Below are 13,287 nucleotides of genomic sequence, written 5' to 3' on the forward strand. Positions count from 1 at the left end.
TTCACCAGGATTCGAACCCGGGGCCCCCGGTTCGGAAGCCAAGCGCTTTACCGCTCAGCTACCGCGCCTCTCCTGGCCTAACTGAAGTCTTATAATTGATGTAATTTTTTGAAAAGGCTCAATCTCTTATTCGAATGCTCGAGAAAATATGGGCCCCGCGGCCTACGCAACAGATTTCACAAAGATGAAGTTTACAAAATTACTATTCGTTTTAATCTAGGTCTAACCTATAATGCATACTAATTAGCTTTTCTCTTTAAAAAACTGCTTGCATAACTGATTTTAAAAATTAGATTTTTGGCTTTCAGAAAAAAAAAGTAGCCGTTGCATCAGAACTTTGAATGGCCTAAAATATTCTGAAGTCAGATTTTCAATATCTTTTCTAGTTTACTAGATCTAAACGTGACAGACGGACAGACATTTCGCACAAAAGTAATAGCGTCTTTTCCCCTTTCGGGGGCCGCTAAAAATGTAGATTTTATTTCCTTTCTAATATAAAAAATAATGAATTATTAATTACCAATAGTTAATTGACTAACCGGTTAATTTCTTTTATTGATTCATTATTTTGTTAGGTACAATCAATCATTGTGCAAAGTTACAACTTCATCCGAGAAGGGAGTGGGAGAAATAACGTGTTCAAACATTTGTACCAGACAGACAGAGTTGATATAAGCTTCGTAAAAATAATTATTTACTTTTTTCTCTGTTAAGTTTAGAAATTCGACTAAAAATAGACGAGTAAGTCCGGTCAAGAAACAGCGACTTGTTTATTGTAGCTATCATGAAACGCCATTTCTCAATTCAGACATTTTGAAATCTCATGTCAGCCCCCAAAAAAACAGAAGTTTTAATGGAAAACGGTTGACCTTGAGGTAATCAAATTGCTTTGAAATTAAAACGACAAGTTTTAATGAATCGATGGTTTTTCTTTCTTTCTCAATCAAAGCTTCCATTAAAAAAATCTGTACTAGTTGCTTTGATCTAAATATGTGTTGGTATATATAGCATCAACTATAAAGTCAGTCAGTGGGCATCAGATCAAGGCCATACACACCAATAAGAAAGTATGTTGTGTTTTGGTATCAAGATCTAATCTAGATTGAACATAAGCACATACTGGTGAACTGGCGTCTCGGAGTTCCCCTTTCAGACCTTGTGGTCTATAGGGCAGATGATGTAAAGGTCATCTGTTTTTGTGGCGTACGGTTAACAAGGGTGTCATGTGGCCAGCACAAAGACCAACTTTACTTTACTTTACTATACTATACGTAGCATTATTGGTAGGCTTAACGTTATGCCACAATAAAGTTATAGAGCTTATCGCAAGATACATGCATTTTAATTTAGCATCTTACTATGTAACGAGTTCAATATTGATAAAATTGTTTACACTTGTACACGTCAATAAATGTTCATAATAAGTTTTATATTAGCGTAACTGGTGCCGTCAGAAATAAAAACTTATAATACACATGTACAATAGAATGATAAGTTAGGACAGTGTTTCTCAAACTTTTTCCTCAACGGAACACTTCGCACATCCATAGTTCGTGGAAGACCTAGGCCTCTCGGTACACTAGGGTTCCGCGCAACACAGTTTGGGAAACACTGAGTTAGGGGAAAGTGCTTTAAACAAATTATTAGTCTATAACAAGATGGACCTCTTGATATTAATCCATTAAACGTTCAATCTGTCAACAGTGCATAGCAATAAGGAGAAATGGGAAGACTGCGGGTTCCTTGCCAGAATCTCTACAGACGTTTAAATTTCCTATTTACTACTAACCTATAAAATATGAACAAAAAAGAAGCTTTTAGTCTACTAGAATTATACAATAATTATCCTATCTTATAAAATACAGACGTTTCTTTAAAAAAAAACAGAAGATGATTACGTGTTACGCGGCGTCATCCCTATGATATGACGCTAAAACGAAATCTAGTTCCGCTTCGTAAGAGAAGACTTCAATCGGTGGACGCTTTCCTTACAGGTAGACAATTAATTTTAGATTTAGGCTATTATTACCTTGGAGTAAACGCTGGTAGTCTGGTGAAGAATCTAATGATTTTTTACTCCACCACGCTGTAATAGAAGTAAACATTGGATTAGAGAAGAATAGAGAAGAAACATGGTGGAAGTTGTTTTGAGATGAATAGCTTTAGAATCACATTAGACAATATTTTTACTTCGTCTTTAGTGTGTGTATCACTTAGCACCAGTAATTCACTCATCTCTTCTTTCTTCTTTCTTTCTTTCTATCTTCCTTTTCTTTGTTATTTTTTCTTGTGTTCTTTTCTTCCTTTTTTTTTCTTTCTTTTTTTTCTTCTGTCATTTATGCCTTTGCACTCTATTTCAACCTCTCTCTTTCTAACTCCCTCATCGTCTCTCTTAGTTTCATTTTTTACATAAGGATAAACGAAACCGTCAACCAGAAAGAGAAGTAAGACAAATGAAACCACGCCCACACACACAGTTGACTCTAGTCACTTAAAACCTGTTGGAAACAAAACAAAAATAAAGTTTGAATTGAGTCAGAACTAAAAAGACACAAAACACCGATGTCGTAGAATTGACATTTGTTTAAGTCTTTAGATCTTTGTTTTTTTTTCCCACAAACATCCTAAAGGGGCGAATAGTTTGAAATGTCTGTTAGAGTTAAGCCAAAGAGTCTTGAAACTCTAGGCCAGCAAAATAAGAACAAAGACCTCCCTTTCATTGGCTTGACTAAAAAGATCGTTCTGAGATCCAACTCGGTGTCAATGCATCACACTATTTCCAGAGAATCGTAAGCTCTGAACTCACAGACAGACTAGAAATGTGGCCGAAAGCCGAGCACACAGAAGACACCATCATCTTCCTTTATCCTTTATTGTCCTACATTAACCATGCGGGACTCGTCATTTGTGAAACTGCCCCTTGAGGAAAGGCATGTGGATGGTTGACTAGGTTTTTGGGACTCTCCATGCACCCCCTCCACGAGTGCCTTGGAGCTAATCTCGTACCTCCTTAGGCACCCCCACGGGAGTCTTATTTTGCTACCCTAACCGTTTCCTCTTGTGGCCGTTTCCACCCGGGCACTACTATGAGCCGGGGTAGCTTACCAGGACAAAGGGTCAAACAAAACGATGTCATAGTTCGATAGTTACTGACTTACATTTTACTGACTAGCTAAACAAAAAAGAAATATAGTCGATCCCTACTGACAATATTTATATTAAATGTATTTCAAACAACCTTCGTTAATTTTGTAAATTGCCTTCTTAATGTTTCTGGTAAGTTGGTTGTGTTTTCAGTTCACTGATGAATTCACTGGTAAAACATATGGCAAAGAGAGATAGAAAGAGAGATGGGAAGTGGATTATAAAGACATTACGAGAGAACAACAGATAGAAAGAGATAAAGAGAAAGTGGAAAGTGAAAAAAAAGGAGAGAAAGATGAAAAGAAAAAATGAAATCGGATTCAGCCTCCAACCTGTTGGAGATAGATGCCACGTTTGACTTTTAACTGCTCAGGTCTGTGGGATGTGTGCCCATGGAAATAGAAACAAATATTTGAACAATTTATTATCGTGGGTATTAAACCGCTTTTTAAAACATTATTATTTTGTATGTACTTTTTTTAAACAATAAATAAACGTTATCAGGCACTGGAATAACAAAACATATTTATCTGTCAAACTAGCATTATGGTCGATATTTACTTTTCTTAATTTAATTTTCACAACAAATGTACCAAAGGAGAATTCTTTTCTCCTATGCAGACTTACAATAGTAATAGAAATGAAGGTTTACTTTTATTCCTATTTGCTATTATTGTAAACGTTTTGTATGGTGTCGGCTTATGTGTAACCTTTTGTGTGTGTAGAACTGATCGGCAAGGGGCGCCCATGACTTTGTTTCACTCAGATATTTAGAAAATGCATATTTGGTTGGAATATGCTCCTGATAATTGTAGCTATCTCTAATCCTCATCTCTCTCTGTGATTACCTGACTTTGAGCTAACTAGCTGTGTGAATCTCTTGAACTAAATGGCAACATTTTTAAGCTGATACATTTATATAATAGAGAGAATTTTATATACGTATTAAAATTATCTTTTTTTTTATAAATAAACCGTTAATTATTTTTTTCCAAAATATCATACGCCAATACGCCCACCACCCTAATGGCTGAGATGCAATAACACTTGTGTATACAATATGACTTCATCTGTATTATCCAGCTGTATAAACCAGCAATAGTTTATTGAGATGTAGCTATACTTGGTCTTTCCACTTGAACGATTGACTTTATAAGTCCGTGTTTTTCTATTGAACTATCCACGAAGGTTCAAAGATCTCAATTTGTGAGTCTTCCACTTTCTAGAGAAAAAACGTCAAGTCTTAATTTACTGATTGGAAGAACAGTACAGCACTCTGTCACTCCGTCTGTCACTCCGTCTTTCTGCTCTTACAATCAGGTCACTAAGTTTTGGATAGTCAACAAAGTTCTCTCTCTCTCTCTCTCTCTCGTTCCTTTCTCTTGTAATTTTTCTTCCCTTTTTATTCAGTGTTTCTCAAACTTTTACAGGTGGTATCCCTCCTAGGCAAACATACAATTCTGTAGGTTCCCACAGTGGGGTCCGGGAGGGTTGTCAGTATGTAATGAACAAGAAAATGTGACGTAAACACACGTAGGCCTTCAGCTCATTTTTTTTGGGGGGGGGGGTATTTTGCGTTATTTCTGATCCAAGAGAGAGTGAGAGAGAGAGGGGGGAGGAAGAGAGAGGAGACAGAGAGAGAGAGAGAGCTTTGTTGCCTAGAGAGACAGAGACAGAGGGAGAGAGCAAGCACAAGACATGATGGAGTTTGAGAGTGAGAGAGTGAACAACTGAGAGACAGAGAGAAACAGATAGAGAAAGTCAGAGAGACAGAGAGAAGAGATAAAGACAGAGAGACAGAGAAAAAGAGATAGAGAAACTCAGAGAGACAGAGACACAAGACGAATTTAGTGTTAGTTTGTTTTTTTCGGACATAGTATTTCGTAGATAATTTTTTTTTATACTAGCAAAAATCTCTTTCTGGAAATAGTATTCCAGATGTACCTGGCTCCATCCAGCACGGGGTATGGGAGGCTGTGTTGTAAGCATTAATAGTGGGACTCAGGGCTGGGAAGACAACAGATTGTAAAATATCTTCTATATGCCATTCATAATGAACTTTGCCAGATACAAAAATATATATTATTTCTATTTATACACTATATGAACCTATGACTCTATGTCCCGTAAGTCACCAGCATAATAAGTAAAGAGAGGTACACTCATTGTAAATGTCTGACTACAGATTGTACAGTTTCATTACCGAACTTGTCAAGCGAGCCCAGTCCCATAAGTAAACAGACATCCGATAATATATTTTTCAACACGTACTTATATGCATCGTATCACATACCCACATATACATATACATATAGAATGGCATTCACATTAACTTACACACAAACACACACATACATACTTACAATTTCTTTTGCTCATCTCTTGTGTGTTTGACCAATAGTCTTGCTCCAAACCTAAAGACTTCGCTGAGGCTACATCTGGAAGAGAAGAGAAAAAAACAACAACAACCAATGTCAGTACGAATATACAATTTACTTTCATGAATATAATATTATATATAATCCGTTTTTTTAAAACAAAGCTTATCTAATGGAAAAACTCCGCATTTACAACTATATCACTCACGAATGTAAAGGTTATTTCTCTTTATATGATGTTAAACAAAATAATTTGTTAAGATTTAAATTGATTCATTTTTTGTTAGGTGTAATAAATAATTCTTTAAAGTTTCAACTAGATCCGAGAATAGGTGTGGGAGAAATAACGTGTACAATTATTAATGGGACAAAACCCCGACATATTTAACTATATCTGTGAATACTGAAGAATTAGTGTTTCTCCTGTTGGAATAAAACGAATGAATTCATAACGAGTAATTAATTGACTAATTGGACATTTTTTTTATTCAATCATGTATTGTCTATATAATAGTCTATATTTAATTGAGCAAAGTTTCAACTTGATCCCAAAATGGGTGTAGAAGAAATAATGTGCTCAAACTTTTTACCAGTCAGACAGACAGACAGAACGACACACAGATAGACAGAGTGAGTTGATTTAAGCGTTGTAAATAGAGAAAAAGGAAAGAGAAAGAGAGAGAGAGAGAGAGAGAGAGCACAAGACATAGTGGAATTTGAGAGTGAGACAGAGTGAACAACTAAGAGACAGAGACACAAGACTAGACAATTTCCGAAATGATTACGATAGAAAAAATCTCAAGGCGTCTCAGACTGTAACGCCCCTGCACTGTTGCTGTACTTTATTCCCTAAGCAAGAAACAGTAACATTTCGCCCACATTCTCCGGCATTTTAATAAATATTCCGCCCCTGCACACGACGTCCAGACGGTCAATACAAACACACACACAAAGGTAAAAGGTCAAAAACAGGGTAGTGGGTAATTTAATTAGAACCAGGGTGTGTGGCACTGTCCACATCAAAGGTCAACTTGTCTTGGCCTGAGGCAACAAGTGTCTTCAATGGACGAGACGTCCGCCAGCCAAGTCCAGCGATAACAACTTGGACCTTTTTTTTTTCATCATTTACCCCGCAACAACAAGCCACAATTATAGTATTTCGCTTCCCACATACACCAGATCAAACTTCTCTTTATGACATTTACATGTAATACGATTCCAGCGAAAATAAAGCCATAAATAAAATACTTTCTATTAATACTTTTATTCCTACACGAAATTTGGCTTTAAAATGTTATTTCCTGGCCATTTATATTTCTGACCATAATAAAGTGGAATACAATATGCCTTGACTTTCGGTTTAAACACTTCCGTTTGATCACTTCAGTTTTTTTTTAAATCTGGTTTGTTAAGAACATTTTGAAGGTTAAAAAACCCATCATTTGGAAAACAAGATTTGGTGCTTCGTCAAGTTTTTTTTTTATAATCGCTCTGAATTGGCTTAAATAGTGATGCCCAAACTAGGGTCAGCGGGCTATTCCCTGGCCCCTCGAAGCGAGATTAATAGTTATAGTAGGCCTCAACACTGACCTTCGACGTTGCAACCTCTGTGGGCGGAGGAGACCAATAGCTCGTTGCCACGTCGTACAGACCTGTGTCGTGACAACGAACTATTGGTCTCCACTGGTCACAGGTTGTGACGTCGAAGGTCAGTGTTCAGGCCTTCTATCGGTTTCACTGGACTAGACAATCTTTCGTTGTGATGTGGTCCAGGATACATAGTTGGCTCCAAGTCAGAGTTTGGGCACCTGGAGACTTTATAATTCCATAGCATTGAGACAATACAGTACGTCTTTGAAGACATTGAGACAATACAGTACGTCTTTGAAGATATTGACACAATACAGCATGTCTTTGAAGATATTGACACAATACAGAAGACATTGAGACATTACAGTATGTCATTGAACAGAGTGTAATTACACACTTGACTCTCGAAGACGCAACTTAAAAAAAAACAAGACTTTATATCTCTATATGTATCTTATCTTATAAAATACAGACGTTACTTAAAAAAAGAAGATTATTATGTCCTACACGTATCCCTAGGTCAATCTAGTCATGCATGTTAATCAATGACTTAAATTATGCCAAGTCATTGGTTTTGCTGGATGACTCAGGTAACCCATTACACGCTAGCCTTCACCTGTCCCTTAGTCTGTTGAACATTCCTATCTGTCTTTAGTCTTAAGTAGAATTTCTCCAGTGACAGGCCTACCCACTCTTTGCTGTTGTCATTCCATCGCTATCTTTGTCTGCCTTTTCTTTTTTCCTGGTACTGTTCCCTGGAGGAAATTCTTTGCAAGCCCTGAGGACCTTGTGATATGGTGATGAAGTTTTAGTTTTTGAAGTAGTCATCAGCTCATCATTGGGGTCCCATTGCTATTGAGAATCTGTTTCGAATCTCCCCATTTATGATGTGGACTTAATCAGGTAAAAGTAACAGTTCTAGAAGTATTGCTAGTAGCATTACAACATTATAAGAGTACGTATAAACACTACTTATAATTAACTTTAAAACAACATTAATACTACTACCATTTATTACATCCCTACTCGACTCGAAATAGTTTACAATGTTATAATTATAATTCAAGTGTAAAAATAGAAGATATATGTAAACTTTCTGATTGCTGAACTTATAAAAACATGACTCGTTTGATGATTAAGAAGATCAGATGCCTAAAAGAAACATAATTGAGGCCACTGGAAGAGGTTCACGCTACTTTTAAACAAAATCCATTAATTGTACGCAGTAAAAATGATGTCAGAATGTATTCCTTCCAGCTTGTGTTTTCTTCTTTAAAATTCTGTTCGTAACTTCTAATTGTACAGGTGGAGGATTTCAGGTCTGTGTAAGTATGTTTGCATTAATGAGTTTTGTTTATACACGATACAAAACATGTCTCCATCACAAGACTCGACAAGAGCACACTGAGATCATGGTAAGAATGTCTCACTGACGTCTCTAGCAACAAACTACACAGACAAAGAAAGATGTACATTCAAAGACTGAGGCCTACAGAGAGACGACTATGAAATGAGACTTTGTTTTCACTTGAGTTCAATAGCTGTCAGTGTTATTAATGTCTCGTTTTTATGTTACGAGAAACAGAACGATTGAGTTTCAGTTTGCAATTTGGAGTTGAAATAACAACTAAAGATTCTTTACACTTCACGGATAAATGATTAAGCCATTAATTGTGTGTGCGTGTGTTGGGTTTTTTGAGTCGTCCTCTTTATCTGTCTAGATACCCGAGCCAAGAGCATCTCAAGTTTGACTTGATGGTTTCTTGTTAGCGCTGACGTCGTTGGTAGATAGTATTACAGAAAGTGAGAATGTCACGAGTAGTCAGCCCCTAGTCAGCCTCTGGGGAGTCAAGACAAGTTGCCCTCTGGGATTGCTGACGGCAAGTCTTTGTTTTCTCTATCCAAGTGTTAATATGAATACATTTCAGGGACATCTTTACAGGCATCATCACCTCTGAGGGGATTAAACGGATTCCATTACGTTGAGATCGATACTTCAATGGGCATCAATCTGGTATCATCACCTCTGAGGGCATTAAGCGAATACCAGTACGTTGAGAGAGATCATTACTTTAATGGGCATCAAACTGGTATTAAACTTCTGTGGGCATTAAATTTTCTACCGCATACATACCGGTATAGTATTTCTACTAAGTACTAACCATTTGAATTTTCAGTATCTCTAAAACAAATTTTTTACATGATTTTTATTTATCTGGTCTAGTTTTATTCAGATACATGTGCACTTAAATGAAGAATAGGATCAATTCATATAAGCCGAATGAAACCTCTTGACTCTAATGCAGCACGCGTTCGCATATATAAAGTGTACAATTTTGGATCTACGATAAGTTATGAATACCAAAATACAGGTAAGATAAATTACAGTGACACACGGGGCTTGGGTTTTAACCTAAGAATTGAATTATATGAAACAAGAATGCCTAGATTCAAAGTTGTTAAAAGAGAATTAGTATTTAATATTACTCTCCACTGTTAAAGGTAGCTACAGCATGTAATACTTCTGCAAAACAGTTTGTAAATATATCACAGTTGGGGCTGCATAGCCGAGGGAAATACTGCATTCCTCATACATCTTCGGACTCGAAGACAAGGCTAATATCAAAATAAAACTTTTCTGTGCATTAGAATAGACGTTTTGAATCAGTAGATTTCTTTGATATATAGAATGTAATGCTGAAATAAATATGTGCCCATGGCACATATTAGTATATAATGGGTGCTCCATTATTTATGAGTCTATTTATCCATCGATATAGCTTGGTGTGCAAATTATGATCACTTAGCTAGTCAAAAACCAAGAGATTAGAGACAGGGTTACTGCAGCGATTGGACCCCATAATAACCTGCTAACTATCGTAAAAAAAAAACGCAAGCTAAAAATCTATGGCCATATTACAAGGTTTTCGGGGCTCACAAAGGCCTTCCTTCAGGGAGCAGTACCAGGAAAAAGAAGAAGAGGCAGACAGAGAAAGCAATGGGAAGACAACATAAAAGAATGGACGGGCCTGCCATTGAAAGAGGTTCTAAATAAGACAAAAGACAGAGGAATGGAGAAAGACGATCTTGCATGGTGCCCAATGGTCCAACAGACTAAGGGATAGGTAAAGGTAAAAGTAGAGCTAGTCATGTCGACAAGTCAACTATTTGATTATTCGACAGTGACTAGGCGGAGACACATTTTCTTATATAGGTCCTGACTCTCCTAACACAGAACAACTAGGTGTTCACACACTGACCTATATACATCCACTATGCCACACGCTAGCGGACAGTTAAAAATCAGACTTTCCATTGAGACTTCTGCCCACACTGAAATGACTGGCAACTAACCGAGCCAGAAGTATCTGTTGAAGAGCAAACATCTCAACAGAAATGGTCCAATAAGACGACGACGCGGCATTATCTTCGGTCCTGTCTTCATGTTTAGACGACCATCTCCGGTGTAGACCAAATGTATCGGACACTGGACCGGAAGTGCTGACCTAGATGCCAGTTGTATCACGCGACTGACAAAAAAAACGATAGTGGGTCGAATTTATTTTTGTAGACTATTCGTGTGTGTTTACTGTAAGATACATCAGTTAGTAAACACACGCTGACACATAGTTACGATTCTATTTAAACTTTGATTTATTGAAACAAATATAGTCCCTTTGTTTTTTTCTATTTGTTCATTTGTTGTTATACATGGAACAAGGTTGCTGGCAGTGAACGACTAGCAAATGTTTTGTTTTGGTGAGTAAAGAAATGAAACATTTGAATAGAATACAAAATGGTATGTAGAATAAAATGATATTACAAAATGAGAATATGAAGAGAGAGGAAGAGAGTAAGAGAGAGAGAGAGAGGCAGAGAGGGAGAGAGAGACAGAGAGGGAGAGAGAGACAGAGCGGGAGAGAGGGAGAGGGAGACAGAGAGGGAGAGAGACAGAGAGGGAGGGAGACAGAGAGGGAGAGAGAAAGAGAGAGAGAGACAGAGAGGGAGGGAGACAGAGAGGAAGAGAGAAAGAGAGAGAGAGACAGAGAGGGAGAGAGAGACAAAATGGGCGAAGTAGAAAAAATTGAATGAGAGTGAAAAAATATATTGAAAAGAGCTAATGAGAGACAGATACACAAATATAGATAGATAGATAGACATAAGATAGATAGATAGATAGACATAAGATAGATAGATAGATAGATAGACATAAGATAGATAGATAGATAGATAATAGACAGAAGATAGATAGATAGAAAGATAATAGACAGAAGATAGATAGATAGATAGATAGATAGATAGATAGACATAAGATAGATAGATAGATAGATAGATAGATAGATAGATAGATAGATAGATAGATAGATAGATAGATAGACATAAGATAGATAGATAGATATATAATAGACAGAAGATAGAAAGATAATAGACAGAAGATAGATAGATAGATAGATAGATAGATAGATAGATAGATAGATAGATAGATAGACAGAAGATAGATAGATAGATAGATAGATAGATAGACAGAAGATAGATAGATAGATAGATAGATAGATAGATAGATAGATAGATAGATAGACATAAGATAGATAGATATATAATAGACAGAAGATTGATAGATAGAAAGATAATAGACAGAAGATAGATAGATAGATAGATAGATAGATAGATAGATCTTATCTTATATAATACAGACGTTACTTCAAAAAAGAAGATGATTACGTCTTACGCGTCATGCATTTAGTCATGCATATTAACCAATGACTTAAATTCTGCCAAGTCACTGGTTTTCCTGGCTAGCTCAGGCAACCCATTCCATGCTCTAATAGCACTAGGGAAGAAGGAGTATTTGTACAAATTTGTCCTAGCATATGGGACGAGGAATTTGCCTTTATCTTTGTGTCTTTCAGAGTATTTTATTAAATTTTGTTTTTGTATTTGAAGATTATGGTTCAGTGTTTTATGTATGATTGCTACTTTACTTTTGAGCCTTCTGTCCTGAAGGCTTTCTAAATTTAGTGATTTTACTAAAGGTGTTACTCTACTCAAATGTGAATATTCGTTTATTATGAATCGCACTGCTCTATTTTGTGTCTGTTCTAGTTTCTTAATGTTTTCTTGAGTTGAGGGGTCCCAAACAGAGGATGCATATTCTATTATTGGCCTAACCAAGGTTAAATAACATTTTAGTTTTATGTTCTTATTTGATTTATAGAAATTTCTTTTAATAAATCCTAATGCTTTGTTTGATTTTTTTGGAGTTTCATTAGCTTCTTTCCAGTCCTTTGGTACTCTGCCCTGGTTAAGTGAAGCCTGAAAGAGTATTTTGAACACTGGGGCTAGATAGATAGATAGATAGATAGATAGATAGATAGATAGATAGATAGATAGATAGATAGATAGATAGATAGATAGATAGATAGATAGATAGACAGAAGATAGATAGATAGATAGATAGATAGATAGATAGATAGATAGATAGATAGATAGATAGATAGATAGATAGATAGATAGATAGATAGATAGAGCATGAGAATGAGAGAGTGAAAGAGAAGAGAGATAAAAAGAAAAATGAGATTTCGTTCTCAATGATTAGCACCGATTATATTCACATCAATAACAAGCGAGCGGGAGAGCGGGCGGCGGAGGGGAAGAGAAGAAAGAAACAGATACAAAATGGAGAGTGCTATAGCACTTGTTAGCACACTAATTATATCCACATCAATAATAAACATCTCCCAGCATCCGTGTCTTCACTAAATATGAATTCCGTGAGAACAGTTGATTGCGTAACATGACGTGTAGTCTATAGATCTACACTCAATACTTCCTCATTATTAAGTCATTTTCAAACATTTTTCTCATCAATTATTAAGATCTTAAAAAAAATACTCAATGGATGCACTAAAATAATCTCCCCTTTTAAACAAAACGCTTAGGTAATGATTATAATTTACAGTTGTAGTGACAGGTTCAATGCGGTGCATTTACTTACAACATCTAGTAGGCAAATGTTGGGTTTTTGTTGTTTTTTCTGGGAAATCTAATCGAAATTTTTGCTTCCCGTAGAGTGATATGTCTGCTGGGCAATGTCTGGTAAGACTATATCAAGGTTACCAGACACCTGCTTGCTTAAATGAGGACAAAAAAGAGGACAAAATTATAACATAGAAGA

General features: G+C 36.3%; 1 protein-coding gene across 1 annotated transcript in view; it reads right to left on the reverse strand.

Moving 5' to 3' along the window:
- The window catches only part of LOC106064171 (uncharacterized), a 75,085-nt gene that overhangs the window by 15,450 nt on the left and 46,348 nt on the right, over positions 1-13,287 (reverse strand). The window contains exons 2-3 of the mRNA XM_056030891.1: positions 5,508-5,582; positions 2,030-2,086 (exon numbers count right to left, since the gene is read on the reverse strand). Coding sequence (XP_055886866.1) covers positions 2,030-2,086; positions 5,508-5,582 — 132 coding nt within the window. The remainder of the gene's footprint in view (positions 1-2,029; positions 2,087-5,507; positions 5,583-13,287) is intronic.

The sequence above is a fragment of the Biomphalaria glabrata genome, chromosome 5 (assembly GCF_947242115.1).
Source record: "Biomphalaria glabrata chromosome 5, xgBioGlab47.1, whole genome shotgun sequence".
NCBI classification, from domain to species: Eukaryota; Metazoa; Mollusca; class Gastropoda; family Planorbidae; genus Biomphalaria; species Biomphalaria glabrata.